General features: G+C 43.6%; 1 protein-coding gene and 1 long non-coding RNA gene across 6 annotated transcripts in view; one reads left to right on the forward strand and one right to left on the reverse strand.

Moving 5' to 3' along the window:
* USP34 (ubiquitin specific peptidase 34) overlaps positions 1-21473 on the reverse strand; it is a 242948-nt gene that overhangs the window by 20821 nt on the left and 200654 nt on the right. For 4 of the 5 annotated variants that reach the window (XM_075925543.1, XM_075925542.1, XM_075925544.1 and 1 more), the window contains 5 exons: positions 19357-19461; positions 17604-17751; positions 15904-16538; positions 13927-14084; positions 7647-7725 (listed from right to left, as the gene is read on the reverse strand). In XM_075925543.1, coding sequence (XP_075781658.1) covers positions 7647-7725; positions 13927-14084; positions 15904-16538; positions 17604-17751; positions 19357-19461 — 1125 coding nt within the window. The remainder of the gene's footprint in view (positions 1-7646; positions 7726-13926; positions 14085-15903; positions 16539-17603; positions 17752-19356; positions 19462-21473) is intronic. The other variant, XR_012903003.1, reaches the window with a different exon arrangement.
* LOC142828067 (uncharacterized) lies at positions 1372-4240 on the forward strand. Its single transcript, XR_012903004.1, has 4 exons — positions 1372-1473; positions 1722-1804; positions 3153-3359; positions 4101-4240. It is a non-coding gene; the product is annotated as an uncharacterized LOC142828067 (long non-coding RNA).

Genomic DNA, 21473 nt, shown 5'->3' on the forward strand with positions numbered 1-21473 from the left:
TACTCTAAAGGGAAATCATGCCTTACTAATCTGCTAGAGTTCTTTGAGGGGGTCAACAAACATGTGGACAAGGGAGATCCAGTAGATATAGCGTACTTAGATTTCCAGAAAGCCTTTGATAAGGTCCCTCACCAAAGGCTCTTAAGTAAAGTAAGTTGTCATGGGATGTTAGGGTATGTCTATACTCCCACCCTAGTTCAAACTAGGGATGCATATGCAGGCATTCGAAATTGCTAATGAAGAGGGGATTTAAATATCCCACACTTCATTAGCATGATCTTGCCAGCGTGCTAGTTAGACTCATAGCTGATTTCAACCAGGAAGTACGTGCTGGGACACGGTAGTTTGAACCAAAGCCGTTGGTTCGAACTAACGTTACTGCTCAAAAAATTGAGACTAAGGGGGGAATATGACAGAGGTCTAATAAAATCATGACTGTTATGGAAAAAGTGAATAAGGAAAAGTTATTTACTTATTCCCACAATATAAGACCTAGGGGTCAACACATGAAATTAGTAGGCAACAGGTTTGAAACAAACAAAATAAAGTTTTTCTTCACTCAGAGTACAGTCAACTTGTGGAACCCCTTGCCAGAGGATGTGGTGAAGGCTAGGACTTTAACAGGGTTCAAAAAAGAGCTAGATAGATTCATGGAGGTTAGGTCCATCAATGGCTATTAGCCAGGATGGGTAGGAATGGTGGCCATAGCCTCTGTTTCTCTGAAGGTGGGTGATAGGGGAGGGATCATGTGAGGATTACCTGTTGTGTTCCCTTCCTCTGGGTCATCTGATATTGGTCCACTGTCAGCAGACAGGATGCTGGGCTAGATGGACCATTGGTCTGACCCAGTATGGCCATTTTTATGTTTCTTATATTTCTGGCAATGCCCAATATTGCAAGGATTTTGGCGAAGAAGTTATTTATTCTGCTGTAATGCCAGTGACATTTCAAACCTCTACCAGATAAGCACTAAATATAATATTAATCTCCTTCACAGTATAATGCTTAAAAAAAAAAAAAGAGGTTACTTTCCTTGTGCAGTAATTTCTTCGAGATGTGGATTCCTGCACTTATAATCGGAACATTTTAGCAACAGTATTCCCTTGGGTGCTGGCGCACATGTGCAGCACCACTTGTGCTGGAGCAAACATGCCAACACGCAAGCGCCATCAACCATTCCTCAGTTTCTTCTCCACTGCAGAAAGATGTTGCAACTCCGAAGCAGAGAGGAGGATCATGGAGCACCCACAGGGACACCCATCTCAAGAACATCAGTTAGTGCACAAGGTGAGCAATCTCTCTTTTCTTCTTCGAGGAGCATCCCTGTGGGCACTCCACTGTAGGCGACTACGGAACAGTACCATGAGCATCCGGAAGGAGGGGCTTCAGACCTCACTGATGGACGGTGGAGAGGACTGCCACCGCAAACCTGATATACTGTGACATGTATCTACAGCATAATGTTTTATAAAGGTATGTGTAGAGTCCCGTGTTGCTATCCTTGATGGGCATGTTATGAAGGCCATGGAGGTGCCCACTGCCCTGGTGAAGTGTGCCCGCAACTGAGTTGGTAGTGCCACCTTACCGATGTCAAACCAAGCTTTAATACAGTTTGTTATCCATTTTGAAAGCCTGTGTTTTGAAATCGCATGCCCTTTGGAGTGATCTGCTTTGGAAACGAACAATCTGGAAGAGTGTCTGAACTGCTTTGTTCTATCTAGGTAAAAAGCAATTGCCCGCTGAACATCCAAAGAGTGGTGTTACGCTGCATTAGCATCAGGATGAGGCTTTTGGCGGAAAACAGGTAAGCACACAGGTTCACTGAGGTGGAAGTTGGAAACTATCTTCAGGAGAAAATTTCGGATGTGGTGTTACAGAATTATAGAACTGGGAGGGACCTTGACAGGTCATCGAGTCCAGTCCCCTGCCCTCATGGCAGCACCAAGCACTGTCTAGACCATCCCTGATAGATTTCTATCTAACCTGCTCTTAAATATCTCCAGAGATGGAGATTTCACAACCTCCCTAGGCGATTTATTCTAGTATTTAACTACCCTGACAGTTAGGAAGTTTTTCCTAATGTCCAACCTAAACCTCCTTTGCTGCAATTTAAGCCCATTGCTTCTTGTTCTATCATAAGAGGCCAAGGAGAACAATTTTGCTCCCTCCTCCTTGTGACACCCTTTTAGATAGTTGAAAATCAGTATCTTGTCTGTCCCCTCTCAGTCTTCTCCTTTCCAAACTAAACCAGCTCAGTTCTTTCAGTCTTCCCTCATAGCTTATATTCTTTAGACCTTTAATCATTCTTGTTGTTCTTCTCTGGACCTTCTCCAATTTCTCCACCTCTTTCTTGAAATGTGGTGCCCAGAACTATACATAAGACTCCAACTGAGGCCTAATCAGTTAGAGTAGAGCATAAGAATGACTTCTCATGTCTTGCTCATAACACTCCTGTTATGCATCCCAGAATAATGTTTGCATTTTTTGCAATAGTGCCACACTGTTGACTCATATTTAGCAAGTGTTCCACTATGACCTCTACATCCCTTTCTGCCATACTCCTTCCTAGACAGTCGCTTCCCAGTCTGTATATGTGAAACTGATTCTTCATTTCTAAGTGCAGTACTTTGCATTTGTCCTTACTAAACTTCATCATATTTACCTAAAACCATTTCTCCAGTTTGTCCAGACCAATTTTGAACTATGACCCTATCCTCCAAAACAGTTGCAACCCCTCCCAGCTTGGTATCATTTGCAAACTTAATAAGCACATTCTCTATGCCAATATTTAAATCGTCGATGAAGATATTGAACCAAACTGGTCCCAAAACAGACTCCTGCAGAACCCTACTTATTATGCCCTTCCAGTATGATTGTGAACCATTAATAACTTCTCTCTGAGAATGGTTATCCAGCCAATTATGCACCCACCTTATAGTAGCCCCATCTAAGTTGTATTTGCTTAGTTTATTGATAAGATCATGCGAGACCGTATCAAATGCCTTACTAAAGTCTAGGTATACCAAGTCCATCACTTCTCCCTTATCCACAAGACTTGTTATCTTATCAAAGAAAGCTATATGATTGGTTTGACATGATATGTTCTTTACAAATCCATGCTGGCTGTTATCTATCATCTTATTTTCTTCCAGATACGTGCAGATATTTCCACAGGAGTTACTATCAGGCAGGGAAAATTACTATTCCTGATTTTCTTAGATGGGCCACTGCCACAGCAAGGATCTTGGAGAAAACTGAGGGTGCAGAAGATAGGCTGAAAGGCAGGACTCCGTATTGATGGTGTTGATCCTTTCAAGTGAACCTGAGGAATTTTCTGTGTGAATGCCGAATTGCTATGTGTAAGTATGCATCCTTATGTCAAGGGATGACATCCAGTTTCCTTTTTCCAGGGCTGGAATTATCTTTGCTAGGGTTACCATGGTGAATCACTGTCTTTTTATTTGTTCAGCCTGAGTAAGCCCATGGTGGGTTTCCAACCTCCCAAATTGATTTTTGGAGTGAGAAAGTATCTGGACTAAATGCCCTTTCCCCTTTGATGTGCTGGCATGAGCTCTATTGCCCCCATGTGGAGTAGTTTGTAAATCTCCTGTAGATGCAGAGACTTGTGAGAGGGGTCCCTGAAAAGGGACAGGGAAGAGGGTTGGATTGGTGGAATGGTAAGGAAGGGAATCCTGAGGCCTTTGCTATTATCTCCAAGGCCCACCTGTCCGTTCTAATCTTGGCCCATGAATAGTAGAATGGTTGAAGGCTGAACCGGTACCAATTGGCTGTTGGAACCCTTGACCAGATGTTCAAAATGTCTGCCTGCCATTGGAGGACTAGGACATGTCGGGTTGGTCTTGAAGCTGCCTATGCTTCTGTTGTCTTTGCCGACGTCTAAGGTTGTAACCTCTCTTTGAAGAGTATGATGATGATGCCCTGCCTCGTGGTGTGTAAAGGTGGTTCCTTTTCTTTTGAGTTAAGGGACATACATACCCAAAGTGTTGAGTGTGGCTCGCGAATCCTTGCACAAGTGCAGAGAAGCAACTGTGGTGGCAGAAAAAAGGTTCTAGCTTCAAGCGTGTTCTATATCTCCATAGGGATTCCAGAGAGGTGCAGCCAGGAGACCCGACACATGACCACAGATGTTGCCAATGACCTTGCGGCAGTGTCAGATGCATCCAGCAACACCTGCAGTGATGTTTTTGCTATGAGGACTCCATCTATGTTGGACTTGAATGAAGATCTGTAAGTCCTTAGGCAACTACTCAATAAAGGCTTCATTTGTTGAAGTGATGGTATGTGAACTTTGTTAGCAATGCTGAATAATTTACTAACCTGATTTAGAGGGATATTGAGAAGTATGATTTCCTACCCAAAATGTCCAGTGTCTTCCAGTCCTTGTCATAAGGAGCGGATTTATATTGGATCTGTTTGCCTCTAGTGCGGGCTGCATCCACCACCAGCGAGTTTGGTATCAGGTGGGTGAACAAAAATTCGGTCCCTTTCATAGGAACATAGTATTTCCTGTCAGAAACATAGTAGTTCCCTTCTGAGGTTGGGGAAATCAAGGCTGATGTTTGCCACAAAATTTTTGCAGGGTCCAGCATGGCCTCATTGACTGGAAAGGCTATTTTAGACAACGGTCAACTTGTGCTGAACTTCAGGAACCTTGACTAAGGAAATGTCAAGGGAATTGGCCACTCTCTTGTACAGGTCCTGAAAGGACTTGAAGTTGTCACCTGCTGTTGGTGGAGAGGGCATTATCAACTCGCCCACTCTTGGCTCAGGGGGCATTATCAACTTGTCCGAAGAAGGAAAGGAGAGGTGTGATGGAGGTAAGGTGTCTTCCTCCTGTGTTTCCTCCAGATCTTCCATCTCCTCCTGTGTAATGTCAGATCTGGTGGATGTAGGTAGTTTAGGGACCACTGCTCAAGGTCTAACTACTGCTGTCAATAGCGATGGTGCTGCCTGAGCTCTCACGGAGCCCCAGATCCCATCCCTGCCAAGATTATGGGAGTGGGATGGGAGGGAACCATGGAAATGGTTGCCATATCTGGGGCTGGCTCTGCCATTGCTGTTGCTGCAGCTGAGACGATGGTTTTGGAGACAAGTGTGGTGGTGAGAAGGAGATTTCTTCATCATCTTCAGTATCACTAGAAAAAGGTGGGGTCGAGTTTGATAGTGTAGCCAGTGTGCTTGGGCCCTCTAATGCAGGTATAACTTTGGTACCCAAATAATAGTGTGAGCAGTATTGATGCGACCACCAGCTCCTGATGAGTGGTGAGGAGCCTTGACAGCAGAAAGTCTGGTACCACCGGTGCAGAGGACAGCATTCTTTGTGATACCGAGTCGTCTTGTGTCTTCGATGTGGTTGGTACTGGGGAAACTTTGGTATGAGGTACTGGTATCATCTTAGTCAGCATCTGTATCTGTGGTTCTTAGCCACGGTCTGATGCAGTGGTTTGGGTGACAAAGTTGTTGGTATCAATGGTGCAGGGGCAGTCTTCGCCGGCTTTCGTGCAAAGACTTCAGGGCATATATCTTTAGAGGACAGTGTCCCTTGGGATTTGTCCATACTGGGTGTCCCCTGTGCCTGCATATCCCCCGAAGCCTGTATCTTGGATGTTTAGGAAGGCTTCTGTTGAAGGGATTACCTTTTGGGTGGCCTATCGGCCAAGGGCGAGGAATGTTTCCTTTTAGCTGTTTCCTTGACTGGAGGTACGAGCTGGAGAAGTCTGCGATACCGGTTCTGAGGCTAGTCTCTCTGGATTCCCCATGGTGAGAAGTTTTAGATCTTTGAAAGCAAGAGAGCTGCAGCTGGAAGAGAGCTTCTTATAGCGGTGGCAGCTCTTCGGAAAATGATCCTGTCCCAGGCAACGGATGCACTGGGCATGCCCATCAGAGATGGGAACAGACATTCTGCATGTCAGGCACCTTCTGAATCCTGGGGAGCCTGGCATCACTACACTATTCCTAATAAACCAGTAACAAAGAGGGGGAAAATGTTTTTTTTAAACACTAACAATTAAAGGGGAGAAAAAACTTGTAACAAGACTAAAGATGTAATACTATCTAATCACTATCTACTAATTAACAACTAACACTATGAAATAAGCACAGAGTGCTGCTGGGTTCTGACCAAGCCGAGAGCAGTTGAGAAGGAACTGAGGGACGGCTGACGGTGCGCGCATTGGCACATTCGCTGCGGTGCAAGCCACACGTGTGCACCAGCACCCAGGGGGGAATACTGCTGCTAAAAAGTTCTGATTATAAGCGCAGGAGCGCCAAAACACCTATAGTGTAGCGCCCACAGGGACACTCCTTGAAGAAAAACCTTAATTATGATCTATATTTAAACTAGGTGGAAGATTAAGGATACACTGTCAAACCTCTGCAGTAAGGAAATCTATTCTGCTGACAAACATCTTTAGCAGACAAGTAATAGCATATTGTCTAAATATAGTACAGTGGTTACAAATTGAAGAGCAGCTGTGACAAGAAAGTACTTGTATCACGCTGTGGCCTTCATCCAGTTGCTACTGCCTTTCATGGAGTTAGGCTAACACTGGATCCAGTCTTTCTGCATGAAGCTACTTATCCATGACTAGCACCCTGTCACTAGAAGGCTAACCTAACTGTTCAGCAATAAATTTAGTTACACTTTATTTCTAGACATATCTTTGTAATATGCTGTGCCAAAAAACAAAAACCCAAATTTGATATAGGAATATTTAGTTAGAGTTTAGTTCATAAATTTGTTACCTCAAATTTCTTACAGCTAAACATTTCTAAGAGGCAAAAGGAAACTAGCAAAAATTCCAAAACAAGTAGGCTACGTCTAGACTACATCCCTTTTTCGTAAAAGGGATGTAAATTAGACATATCGCAATTGCTAATGAAGTGGGGATTTAAATCTCCCCCGCTTCATTAGCATAAAAATGGGTGACGCTTTTTTTCCGCACGGAGCTTTGCCGGAGAAAAGCGCCAGTCTAGACGCTGATCTTGCAGAAAATAAAGCCTTTTCCGAAAGATCCCTTATCCCTTATTTCATGGAGGGATAAGGGATCTTTCGGAAAAGGCTTTATTTTCCACAAGATCAGCGTCTAGACTGGCGCTTTTCTCCGGCAAAGCTCCGTGCGGAAAAAAAGTGGCAGCCATTTTTATGCTAATGAAGCGGGGCAGATTTAAATCCCCGCTTCATTAGCAATTGCGATATGTCTAATTTACATCCCTTTTACGAAAAAGGGATGTAGTCTAGACATAGCCGTATAGTTTAATAGATTTCCTTTTTGCAGAGCTTTGATCTTGTGATTTATTTTCATCAAGAAGAGGAAAGGTTTAAGTTTTTTATAGTAACTTTTTTCTATAGCTTTAGTTATTAACATCACCCTCACTGAAAAATTCATACTTCTGAGATCACCTGGATAGCAATGAACTCTTTAAGTTGTCTGCTCTTAGAAGTATCCTAAGATTTGATCAGCCCACTCCCCTTTTTGCAGATAGTTTTAAAATGGCTGTATTTAAAAAAAGTACTTAAAGCAAGCATATATATCAATTAAGGAAGTGATGACACCCAATTCTCTGAGATAAGTCAATGGGGAAGGAAGATGCTCATTTGAATTAAATGACAATGAAATATTTACCTCAGTCATCAGGATTAAGCCTCTATTAAACACAACAAGAAGTCTGTCTTCATCAGATTCTAATAATATTCTGAAGGCACTAGAAAAGAAAAACATTTAAACACTGAAAAACCCAGGTTTAAAATATCAATTTTTCATAATTCTCAGAATGTCTTAAAAAACAGCTGCCTATCTTTTGTAACTGTTGTTCTTTGAGATATGTTGCTGATTTTCATTCCATTGTAGGTGTGTGCCTGCGCCCATGTGCATGGTTGTCAGACTTCTTCTTTAGCGGTATCCATAGACTGGCTGTGGCACCATACGAGTGCTGCACTCATGCCACAGCATAACAGTTGCTGCTGGCCCTATGTCTCCTCAGTTCCTTCTTGTGGACAACTCCGACAGACAAGCAGGTAATGGAATGGACATGAGCCACACACTTCAAAGAAAAACAGTTATGAAAGATGGAGAACCATTTTTCCTTCTTTGAATGGTAGCTCATGTCGATTCCATTGCAGGTACTTAACAAACAGTATCTCCAGAAGTGGGCTTGGAATTTATAGTTTTGCAGACTCTGCCAAAATCAATGTCATTTTGAGCTTGCTGGTTCAGCACATAGTGCAAAGTGAACATGTGAATGGACAACCAGGTTGCAGCCTCTCTTAAATCTGCACTTGAGAAAGGAAGGCTGTTGAGTATGCTTGCACGCTAGTCAAATGAATTGATGCGGGGCAGCTTTACCAGCTCATAACAGTAGGACATGCAGACTGTAATTCATCAGGATATTCTATGGACAGACACTGGCCAGCCCTTCATGATATCTCTGACAGTAACGAACAATTGTGTTAACTTATGGAATGGCTTTGTTCTAACTATGTAAAAGGACAGTGCCTCCTTGATGTCCAGGGTATGTAACATGCAGGTAACAGAGGTCCGGGTGGCACAGGAGGCCCTGGCCTACATCCTGCATCAGCAAGTCTGGGACCAGGGGAAGTGGGATGGGGTCCTCCACGAGGAGGTTCCGGAGAGTGGTGAACTAATGTTGACGAGGCCACGCTGGCGCGATGAGGATCAGCGTCACTCCATAGCGTCTGACCATTATTAGCACCTCATGAAGGAGGGGAAAGGGGGAGAAGATGCACAGCAGATATCTTGGCCACCGTAACGTCAGGGCGTCCCCCAGAGACCCCCGGTTACCTCCCCCAACACGAGCAGAAGGCGGGGCATTTCCTGTTGCACCCTGACACAAATAAGTAGAGGAGGGAAGTACCCCACCGGCGAAAAAGCGAGCTGGCCACCTCCTGCTTGAGACCACACTCAGGGGCCGCAAATGCACGGCTGAGTCGGTCTGCCAGAGTATTGTGGACTCCCGGGAGACAGGTTGCCTGCAGATGGATGTCGTGTGCAATGCACAGCTCCCAGAGGGCTACCGCTTCCTTGCAGAGGGGAGAGGAGTGAGCACCATCCTGTCTGTTGATATAGTACATGGCGGCCATGTTGTCCGTCTGAACGGAAACACAGGCGCCCCGCAGACGGGGAAGGAATGTTAGTCATGTGAGCCTCACTGCCCTCAGTTCCTTGACATTGATATGGCATTTTCTCTTCACCTTGGACCCATACCTTGTGTTCTGAACTCCCCCAGGTGGGCTTCCCATTCAGCATCTGAGGCGTCCATCCTCAGCTGCAGCGTCGGTAGGGGCTGCGCGAATTGGACTCCGCTACACACCTCGCTCTCCCTTGTCTACCAGTCCAGCGCTGACAGGACATCAGAGGGAACGGTGACCAATCTGTCTATATGGTTGCGGGCTGGTTTGTACACCTTTGTCATCCAGGCCTGCATAGGCCGTAGTCGCAGTCTGGCGTGCCGCACGATGTATGTACATGCCGCCATGTGGCCCATCAGCCTCAGACATTGCCTCACCGTGGTTAAATGAGCAGACTGCAGTTCCTGGACCGTTCCCCTTATGTACTGGAACCTAGGGTCCAGAATGTAGGCCCTCCTTGTTGTGGCATCTAGCCTCACCCCCACAAATTCTATGACCTGGGTAGGAATGAGTGTAGACTTCGCCTCATTCAGCCACAGTCCGAGCCTCAAGAAGGTCTGCCTGGCTACATCTATGAACTGGGAAATCTGTTCCCTCGACTTCCCTCTAATAAGCCAATCCAGGTAGGGGTAGACATGGACCCCATTCCTTCTCGGGAAAGCCGCCACCACAGCCATGCACTTTGTAAACACCTTGGTGCAGTGGACAGACCGAAGGGTAGCACGGCAAACTGGTAGTGGTGGGACCCCACAACAAACCTCAGGAATCTCCTGTGGTGGGGGGAAATGGAAATATGAAGTATGCATCCCATAGTTCGAGGGCGGCATACCAGTCTCCCAGATCGAGTGAGCAGATGGAGGCCAACATTACCATCGTGAACCTTGATTTTTTCATGAAGGCGTTGAGCCCTCTGAGGTCCAGAATGGGGCAAAGGCCCCCTTTGGCCTTCGGGACGAGGAAGTAGTGGGAATAAAACCCCTTGTTCCTGAAACCCAGAGGAACCTTTTCTGCTGCCCCCAGAAACTTCCTGCTGGAGGAGGTGCTCGTGAGAGGGGTCCCTGAAAAGGGACAGGAAAGGGAGGCAGGAGGAAGGAAGGGACAGGAAAGGGATAGAATATCGCCTTGCCACCACCTCCAGGACCCAACAGTCTGATGTGATGGTATACCAGGCCTGGTGCAAAGGGAACAGTCTGTCCGAAAAGGGTCGCTCTATACTGGGGGCTGGTGTGTTGTCCTCAGGCATACCATCAATCACCTGACCTGGGGCCCTGGGACTTATTGGATGGCCCCTGATTGTGGTCCGAGCCCGAACGAGAACGCCTCCTCTTATTTCGGGCAGAACCACCCCTGGTCCTGCGCCTGTTGTCAAACCTGGCCCCCTGACCATAGCTCCTCTTCCCCCGGGAGCTCAAAGGGCAGCGCTGGGGATCCGGGGTGCGCAAGCCCAAGGATTTCAGGTTGCCCTGGAGTCCTTCAGGTTATGGAGCCTGCTATCGGTTTGCTCTGAAAAAAGGCCAGTCCTCTCGAAAGGAAGGTCCTGCAGGGTCGTCTGCACCTCTGGGGGGATTCCAGACACCTGAAGCCAAGAGCTCCGGCACAATACCGGTAGCCATGGCCCGGGCAGGAGAGTCAGTCGTGTCGAGAGTGGCCTGAAGGGCTGACCTGGAGACCATCTTGCCCTCCTCAGTAATTACCGCAAACTCTTGCTGTGAGGCCGTGAGCTAATCAGCCACTACTCAGGTGTTGAAGCCATACCTACTGAGCATAACCTGCTGATTGGCTATCCTCAGCTGTAAGCCGGCCGTCGCATACGCCTTCTGACCCCAGAGGTCGAGCTTTTTGGGCTCCTGGCTCTTGGGTGTGGGGCTTGTCTGTCCCTGCTTCTCCCTCTGGCAGGCCACCTGCACCACTGTCGATCAGAGCGGGGATGTGAGAATAAACATTTGTGGCCTGCCTGGGGGACAAAGTACCATCTTTCTACCCCCTTCTGCGTAGGAGATATGGAGGCCGGAATCTGCCAGAGGGTCTTTGTAATTTTCACCATCTTGTTCAACGGGAGGGTGATCTTAGTAGGGCCCTCTGCCGTGATGATGTCGAACACCGGGTCTTCATCCTCTTTTACCTCCTCGGCTTGTACCCCCAGGTTCTGGGCCAGGCTTCTGAGGAGGTCTTGGTGGGCCCTCGCGTCCATGGAGGGCATCAGAGGAGACAAGGCCTCATCTGGAGACAAGGAAGACTACTTCCTCACCACCGGCCTATCGTGCAGGACCCCGGCCCCCAACTCCTGTATCGAAAGAAAGACTGTTTTGGGGCGGGGGAGGCGGAACACTTGTTCTGATCAACCCTGGGGGGCTAGCCCTGCACTCCGACTCCACTCTCATCAGCAGAGTGGCAGAAGGGGCTGACCTGCATCCTGAATACGAAGAGGAACCAACCGACCCTGACCTCGCTGACTGGGTGGGCGGCACTGGGAACAACGGGTGGTACCAACACGACGGGCGGTACCAAAATTGTTGGCAGAGCCAAGGCGAGCAGTGCCAGAGCAGGTGGTGGCGGTGCTGGCAGGACTGAAGAGGGCTGAGTACCCTGTCTGTCATGACTGGACCGGGTGTCGGAGGCACGCGGTGCCGGACCAGGGGCTGTCATGAGCTCAATGAGTTCCTGTGCCGACAGGAACATCTCCGGCATCAACGGTGGACGGACCTCCTCCATGGACAGGCCCAGAGAATAAGGACTGTTCTCCCTGTGAGAGCTAGGTCCCCTGCTGTGCCGCTCCTGCGCCGGAGAGGTGGGGCACCCTTCCTTATGTCGCACCTCCCTTCTTGAAGGCTACCTGCCTCTGCGTACCTTCTTGTGTGACTGCGGGCTCAGGGATTGAGAGCGGTGCTGTGGAACCAGCCGGTGGTCCCGCACCGAGGAGCGCTTCTCCTGGTGCCCAGTGTCCCGCACCGACCACAGAGTACTTCATACTGACAGTGTCCGGAGCCGCGGGTTGGAGCGCTGACTCCATCAGAATAAATTTAAGACGGGAATCATGCTCCTTCTTAGTACGGGGCTTAAACGACTTGCAAATTTTAGAGGTGTCTGTAAGGTGCCCCTCGCCCAAGCACTTTAAACAGTCTTTATGCAGGTTGCCGTGGGGCACAGGCTTAGAACAACGCCAACATGGTTTGAAGCCTTGCGGCCTCGGAATACCATCCCCCCATAACAGAGGGGAGGTGAGAACTACCTAAACACTCTAACTATACAAAACAAAGAACAGACACCAACTACAAAGAGAACTATTTACACTAAGAGAAAAAACGCCAAGGACAAGACAAGCGTTCTGGTTGACCGTCACAGGCAGTAAAAAGGAACTGAGGGGGGTTGGGGCCAGCAGGGGTATATATGTGCGGCTATAGCGGTGCCACTTTAGGGGGCTCCCCAGGCTGACCGAACGGGTACTGCTAAGGGTAAAAAAGTTCTGGGAGTTGTGCCGCGGCGCGCATGCACCTAGTGGAATGGACATAAGCAAGCACTTGAAGAAGAAATTTTGTAATGAAAACAAGTCCTGTCTTTTGGCTTTTTTATTCTTTGGGGTAAAACTGGTGGGGACTTGTTTGTCCCTCTTGTTGGCTGCAGAAATGACCAATGATCTCGTGGTGGGTGGGTATACAAGTACTCAAAACCTTTTGCAGGGACAAAGTACTTCTTTTCCAGCCTCTTAGAGTTGGGTGACAGAGGACAGGGTATGCCAGATGGTCTTGGCAATGTTCAGGACCCCCTCATACCAGAAGTGTGTTTGCAGGGTGGGGTAGATTCGGACTGAGAGCGCATTAAACAATGTGTAAGTCTACTCCTCCACTTTGAGGTCCAAGTTGGATGCCACCCTGTGGGTGTAGCACCTAATGCTCCTTAAAAACATCCACCAGGCTAAATCTTAAGAGGCCTGCCACTGCCTCGTGTGCAGAAGAGTAGGATTATTGAATGGCTGGGGGCGGGAGGCGCAGCCCTATCCTCACCTACTGGAGAGGGTGGCCTTAGGATGAGTACCAGATCCTGACCTGCCATGGCCACTGGAGCATTCTGCACCTATCTTGGTGCTGTTGCTGCCGACTTCAGCCTGTTTGATGCTGAAGGCTGGTGGGAATGGGGCAAAAGTACAATGGTAATGCCCTAGGAATTCCAATAAAGCCATTAAAATAGCCAATGGCCTCGCTGCTTCGTGGGCACCAATGTCATAGATGCAACCTCTGGAGCCCAATCATGATGCTGTTTGGGCGAAGGGTGGAACTGTGCTTCTGAGCCAGAGAAGTCGTCCCCTCCAGAGACCAAGATAGGCCTATGAAGGCCTAAGTTTGTCGGTTCACTGTCGTAATCAGTGACCAGTGCCAAGAAAAGTGCCAGGAGTAGGGAGAGGAGTGCCATGTCGGGGAGTGACCTCAAGGTCTCAGCGACGGTGACTGACAACAAGACAAAGAATGACACAAATGGCCTGGAATGCAGCCAATTTGGCGGCTGGGTGATCGCCTCAGCAGTGGTTATGCACAATAGGTTTATCCATATTGAGAAAATTTCTGTATTTCAGAAACAAACTACAATATTATTTCAAAGTCAAAATACAGTAAAGACGATATCAGATTTTTTCAAAATGAAGTGTATATAATAAAGCAAACTATATACTGAAAAATAATTCATATTTCAAATTCTAAAAAGTACTCTTAGCTTTTTACTCAACCAGATTAAGTTGCTTCACTAACATCTTTGTACTGTAATACCTTATTAAAGTAGTCCAACAAGACCGTCCATCTAAACACCGCAGATAACAGCTTATGGTTGTTTTCTTAAATTGCTTTATGTCTTCTATTTCCTCTTCTCTCATGTCTGGTCTCTGAGCTACAAACAGCTGCATGAGGTTAAATAGCTCTTCTACTGCCTAAAATAAACACAACAAACATTAGGATTAAGGTAATCTTTTTTAATAAGCTATTATTTATATTGGGGTGGGCCACCACTTCCTGCAGCTCCCATTTGCCGGGAAGGAAGAACCACAGCCACTGGGAGCTGAGAGCTGCCATACCTATGGATGCTCAGGGTAAACAAAGCGTCTAGTGGCCAGCTAGCGGATTATCCTGATGAACTGTGTGCAACCTACATGCCCAAGATTTCCCACACCAATTTATATTCTCCTCTTCACAATTGTCCATTAATTCTATTAAGCAATACACTGAAGTGAAATACATGTCTGAATGAAGATGATATTTTTATGTATTTTAGGAGATTAAAAAAATCAGAAAAATACATAGCATTGATATTCTTTAAGCAATATCTTATTAAAAGTAATTTTTTTAATGAATGGAGATGCCTATCTCCTAGAACTAGAAGGGACCTTGAAAGGTCATCAAGTCCAGTCTGCTGCCTTCAAAGCAGGACAAAGTACCATCCCTGACAGATTTTGCCCCATATCTCTAAATGGCCTCCTTAAGAACTGAACTCATAACCCTGGGTTTAGGAGGCCAATGCTCAAACCACTGAGCTATTCGTCCCCCTTAAGTAAATGTCTACCATTTTCTATAGAGTGCTATCTTTATTCATCCTTTACTGTATGAAGTGAGAGAAATATCAACTAATATTCACCAGATTACATATTTTCAAAACAAACTGAATAGGCATATGCCTAACATTCCAAGGACACTGAGATGTCCCTTTATACCAGCAATTATTTTGGGATATCTCAATGCCCATTAATGCAGATTACTGCTACAACTGCACAAATACATAACATTGACAAATCCTGATCCACGTAACTATGAAGTCTTTGATCTTCACTAGAGCAAGAGAAAGTCAGTTTCAGCAAAGCAAATAAATTATCTGGCAGTTATGATATATAGCTGTTTATAATTATTAACTGCAAGAATCCACTTTCAAGAATCAGAAAACTATTTGAGCTAAATCCTGTCTAAGGCCCACATGAATAAGATGAAGTAAGTTGAACTATTTGTTTCAACCAGATACCTTCCATATATCTGATGTCACCCAGATGGTCATGTAGTTTCCTCCCCATTTACAATACCAATCTATTCTGCAAAGTGACTACATCCCAGATAAAGCAGTGAAAAACAAATTAATAAATTCAAACAACTTTTAAAATAATTATATGCATTAACCTGCAAAAAGACATGCTAATTATTTTACGTCAGAAAATAAATTGCGGACAACATTCTTTCTTAAGGTCAGAGAATTGTTAACGTACCAACAATAACTAAGAGATACACACACTTTATAATAATGGAACAAACAACTACCCATTGTTTGCACAAGACACAAATAGACCAAATTCTGTGTCTGCTCCAGCAGCTTAAAGCAGGTGGAAAATTAGTTTAAAAGATTCCCCAGGTATATCTAGCTTTACACTATGCCCCTTCTTTATCTCACAGGAAAGGTTGCTCTTAACTGTTGCTCATGACCAGACTGGCATACAGAAGCTTAAGGATCAGTGGGAACTACAAAGTTGCTTATAAATACCTTTTTACTCCCAGATGCTTTGCTACAGAAGAACTGGTGTTCAGGAGCTGGCCCTATAAGTGTTATAGTTATTCATATCAGGAACTCAAGACTCAATAATATTTTTGTCTTTCAATATGTAAGTTGATTTTTGTCTAGTTCAAAGTATTTTAAAAAATTACAGTCATGCAATAACTGAGAAGGCATTTAGAACAAGTATCAGAATATCTATTCAGCATAGATGTACTTACTCCTGGATATTGACTGGCATGTGGTGTGAGATTCTTAAAGGCCCACTGGATATTCTGATGAGAAGCCAGCTGTCTTGTGAATGCGGGTGACTGTTCGCAGCATAGCCGCAGAATTCCATAGTAGGCAGGCAGCATCCCACGGTTAAAGAGCACTACATCTTGATCATCATGGTCTGCTAGGATGTAATTGAAGGCAATGTTCTTTGTCACCACAGGATTCTGTACAATAAGGCGCACATTCTCTGGACAGTCCACACACACGTTATACCAAAAAGAGAGCAAAGCCTGTTTATTGTGGTTGGTGGCGATAGCTGGCTCAGAAAGTTTAGGCTGGAAAAGGTTCCATAAGTCCATAAAATAAGTGGAAAACATAAGTTTCTCAGTTTTTGAGATTAAACAGTAAGTCATGAAACTAAAGTAGGGCACTAGTTTAGTAGTACCATGAACAGCAGCATCAACATACAGCTTCGCTCTTGAAAGCAGGCCAAGAAGTACATTGTAGACTTGATGAAGAACTACTGTAGTATCTGGACTGAGAGGCAGGTCACGAGTAGGGATATGCAAGGCTCGAGTTGATCGGAACATCTGACGGAATGAATTGCTTGGAATAAGTGATACCAAAAGGTAGGCTGCAGCTTCAAAATGAAAGAAAAAACAAACCTGTTAAATCTTTAAATAGGACATACAAATTAATATTTATATTGTTACTTTCCATTTATAGTGCTTTTCACTAGTGGATCACAAAGCACTTTATAAAGATGGGTAAATATAATTACAATCAAACTGGAGATGGAAAGACTGACATACAGAACACGTGAGGTGTTCAAGGTCATATAGTGAGTTAAGAGCAGAGTTGAGAATAGAACTCATCTTCTGATTCCAATTCCCCATTTGTTGCCCTGCCCTAACTTCTAGAACAAAATGCATCCCCATTGCAGCTTGTTGCGAAGGTGAAAATTATTAAAATAATTACTAAAATGCTTATTAATTACACAGCTCTAACTACATCTTCAATGTTATCTATAAATGGGAGCTGAAATGACATGCAGTTTCTACACAATCTCCCCACCCAAAGCCATAGAAAATCAATTATAACAGAATGAAGTCTACTACTACTACCACCACCACCACCACTCCTACAGAGGTGAGGTTTCTAGGAATAGCTAGGACAGAGGCAACCATGGTAACAAGACTCCTATCACAATACCAGGGACCCAGAAGAATTTGGATCTACTGCAGACTTCCAAGGGATCTGCAAGGTAAGGTGCTCAAGCAATTACTAACTTTGGGAAGCACAGGGATCGGTGGTAAAAGGGATAGCAAAATTCATACCAAGAACGCAAGTATTTAGTGAAAATTCTAAGGATTACCCCCTACACTTTCCCCTGAAACCTCTCATATGAGCTATTTGGACTATACTAATTAAACGATGACAGACACAGACATTTTAAATGTATAATTCAGGTTAATACATCTAATTATGTTTTTTCATAAAGTAAAGATAACATTTATTGATGAGCTACAATAGGTCTCAATCAAGTGAAAATTAGCTTTACTAAAGATAATTATCTCAAGGTGATTAATCTGTGGATGTCAAATACGCACAATAACAAGAAAATTCCATTTCCATTTGAAGAAAATATTACATATAATAATTTATAATCTGAAGAGGCAATTTCTTTAACTTGCATAAAACTTACAAGTTCTCACTCTAGGATAATTGTGTGCCAAAAGAAAACGTTCAACCCAGTTCTCCATATTTTGCAGCACCCAACTGTGGGCTAATTTATTTCGAGGTGTTTGTACTGCCAGCCAATCCAGGCACTGAGATGGGTTGTATTCAATCACCTAAAAGAAAAGAGGAATACAACACAGCAAATAAAACAGTATATTTTTAGTATTTATTGTATCAAAGAGCAACTAATAATTACAATGATTAGTAATTATTGGAGAAATGGTCTGAGGTAAATAGGATGAAGTTTAATAAAGACAAAGTGCTCCACTTAGGAACAAACAATCAGTTTCATACATACAGAATGGGAAGCGACTGTCTGGGAGGGAGTATGGCAGAAAGGGATCTAGGAGTTATGAGTCAACAGTGTGATGCTGTTGCAAAGAAAGTAAACATGATTCTGGGATGCATTAACAGGTGTGTTGTGAGCAAGACACGAGAAGTCATTCTTCCGCTCTACTCTGCGCTGGTTAGGCCTTAGTTGGAGTATTGTGTCCAGTTCTGGGCACCGCATTTCAAGAAAGATGTGGAGAAATTGAAGAGGGTCCATAGAAGAGCAACGAGAATGATTAAAGGTCTAGAGAACATGACCTATGAGGGAAGACTGAAGGAATTGGGTTTGTTTAGTTTAGAAAAGAGAAGATTGAGGGGGGAACATGATAGCAGTTTTCAGATATCTAAAAGGGTGTCATAAGGAGGAGGGAGAAAACGTGTTCATCTTGGCCTCTGAGGATAGAATAAGAAGCAATGGGCTTAAAGTGCAGCAGGGGAGGTTTAGGTTGGACATTAGGAAAAAGTTCCTAACTGTCAGGGTAGTCAGACACTGGAATAAATTGCCCAGGGAGGTTGTGGAATCTCCATCTCTGGAGATATTTATGAGTAGGTTAGATAAATGTCTATCAGGGATGGTCTAGACAGTATTTGGTCCTGCCATGAGGGTAGGGGACTGGACTCAATGACCTCTCGAAGTCCCTTCCAGTCCTAGTATTCTATGATTCTAGGATATTGGGTCAATGAAATCACATTCACTAGATTTCCTGTCCCAAAGTCATTTTGTACTTCTGACAATCCCATCTACTATTAGAACCAGCAAATCAACTCTATTTACATTTTAATGTATTATTTAAAACATTCTTACAAATTTAACGGGATAACTTCAAGGCCGAAAGGCTTGAAAAACTAACTAATCTTAAAAATAGTCCCATTTGTAAAATATTCGTTTTGTCATTTCTGCCACGATGACGCATACCTCTCATTCTTCAAAGATGTCACTGTGGGATACCTGCTGGTGTTATGGCTGACGGGATAGACAATATCAGGGATTGAACCGATTACCTCTAGAGCTGAACATGTCTTTACTGCTTATGTTGCAGAAAAAGGCTCTCAATGTCTGCAACCTTTCCTCCTTCAATCCCTTATAGTTCATTTCTCCCACAAGATTTACTAATTTGAAGTGATAGGGTGATAGAGAGTGTCCTTATTTGTTTATAAAATGCCCAGCACACTTTGGGTGTTATAAAAACAGACATTATTTCAATGTTAAGGGCTATCAGCTTATCACTGTTTCTTAGAATGAAAAGCAATGACTAAATGAGAACTTCATACTGATACAGAGTAGAAAGGATGACAATGAACACTTTTGGAGACACTCACTATTTTAGCAGAAAAGAGTGACCAAGGACAAAAAGAATCTAATAATTATTTTGTTCTACATACTGTACCTCCCATATCCTCTGCAGGATGTAAGAAGCAAACGGTGGCATTCCTGGAGGACCACCAGCAAACTCCATTAGCATAGTAAGCAATTTGAAAAAAGGATTGGCTGCCTGCAATGGAAAAAGATAAAATATGCATTTTGATCAATTTTAGTCAACTCAAAAATACTTCCGTAAATATCTATTTTAAACCAAATACTTGCATAAAAATATTTGAAAACAGTCCACATTCAGAAAAAAATTAGTAGGGTTGTTGATTAATTGCAGTTACACATCTGATACACTAAAAAAAATTATGTGTAATTAATTGCAATTTTAATCATACTGTTAAATAACAGAATATTAATTGAAATTTTATTAAATATTTTAAATGTTTAACTGCATTTTAAAATATATTGATCTCAATTAGCACACTACATACAAAATGTACAATGCTCACTTATCATTTTACAGTGAAAATATGCGTAAAAATTAATATAAATAAACAGTATTTTTTAATTGACCTCAAACAAGTACAGTACTGAAATCTCTTTCTAGTGAAACTGCAATTTACAAATGTACATTTTTGTTACATCACTGCATTCAAAAACAAAACAATGTAAAACTTTTGTGCCTATAAATCTACTCGGTTCTTCTTGTTCAGCCAATTACTATGAGAAATAAGTTTGTTTAAATTTACAATGTCACCTGAAAATGAGAACAGTCATTTGTGTGGCACTTGTGAAGCTGGCATTGCAAGGTAGTTACATGCCATATATATGTGAAACATTCACGTGTGTTTTCTGGAAAGGTGGCCAAAGCATGAAGACGTGCTTCCATGCTGATGCTCATTAAAAAAAACAATGCCTTACATTTGTGAATGCACTCCTTGGGGGAGAACTGTATGTTTCCTGCTGTTTACTTGCATTCTGCCATATCGGTTAGGTTAGATAGACATCTGTCGAGATGGTGTAGACGGAGCTTGGTCCTGCCTTAAGGGCGGGGGGCTGGACTCGATGACCTTTCGAGGTCCCTTCCAGTCCTATGATTCTATGATATTTCATATGATAGCAATCTTGGATGATGACTTAGCACATGTTCATTTTAAGAAAACTTTCACTGAAGATTTGATAAAATGAAAAGAAGGTACCAATGTGAAATTTCTAAAGATAACACCACCACTCAATCCAAGGTTTAAGAATCTGAAGTGCCTTCCAAAAATCTGAAGGGAACGAAGTGTGAAGCATGCTTTCAGAAGTCCTAAAAGTGCAACACACAAATGGGCAAACAAGAGAACCCGGACCACCAAAAAGAAATATCAACCTTCTGCTGATGGCATCTGACTCAGAACAAGAAAATGAACATGCCTCGGTCTACACTGCTTTGGATAGTTATCCAGCAGAAACCATCATCAGCCTGGGTGAGCACTGGAATGGTGGTTGAAGCATTAAAGGGACATATGAATCTTTTGTGTATCTGGCACGTAAATACCTTGCTACACTGGCTACAACAGAGACATGTGAATGCCTGTTCTCAGTTTCAGATGACACTGCAATCAAGAAGAGGCAGCATTATCTCCTGCAAACGTAAACAAACTTGTTTGTCCAAGGAATTATCTGTACAAGGAGCAGGACAGAATGGACTTTCAAGGCTCTTACGTTTTACAAATTGTTTTATTTCTGAATGCAGTTTTTTTTGTATATAATTCTACATTTGTAAATTCAACTTTCATAATAAAGAGATTGCACTACAGTACTTATAGCTAGGTAAACTGAAAAATACTATTTTATTTTATACAGTGCAAATACTCTTAATTAAAATATAAAGTGAGCATTGTGCATTCTGTATTCTGTGTAGTAACTGATATCAACATATTTGAAAATTTTAAAAACACCCAAAATATTTAAATTAATGTTTTTCCGTTATTAACGTGTAATTAAGTGCATGATTAACAATGATAAATTGCTTTAATCACCTGACAATGCTAATTTTATTAAGCTTTGACCTATGTCTAGCTGCAAACTGTTAAATATTCATGCACGTATAGTAAAACTAACACTTATATTCTTTGTATGTTGCAATAAGTAAGATGCAACAAGTAATGATCATATAGGGGCAGGGACAATCATCAGGCAGAACCATGG

This window comes from Pelodiscus sinensis, chromosome 3, assembly GCF_049634645.1.
Source record: "Pelodiscus sinensis isolate JC-2024 chromosome 3, ASM4963464v1, whole genome shotgun sequence".
Lineage (NCBI taxonomy): Eukaryota > Metazoa > Chordata > Testudines > Trionychidae > Pelodiscus > Pelodiscus sinensis.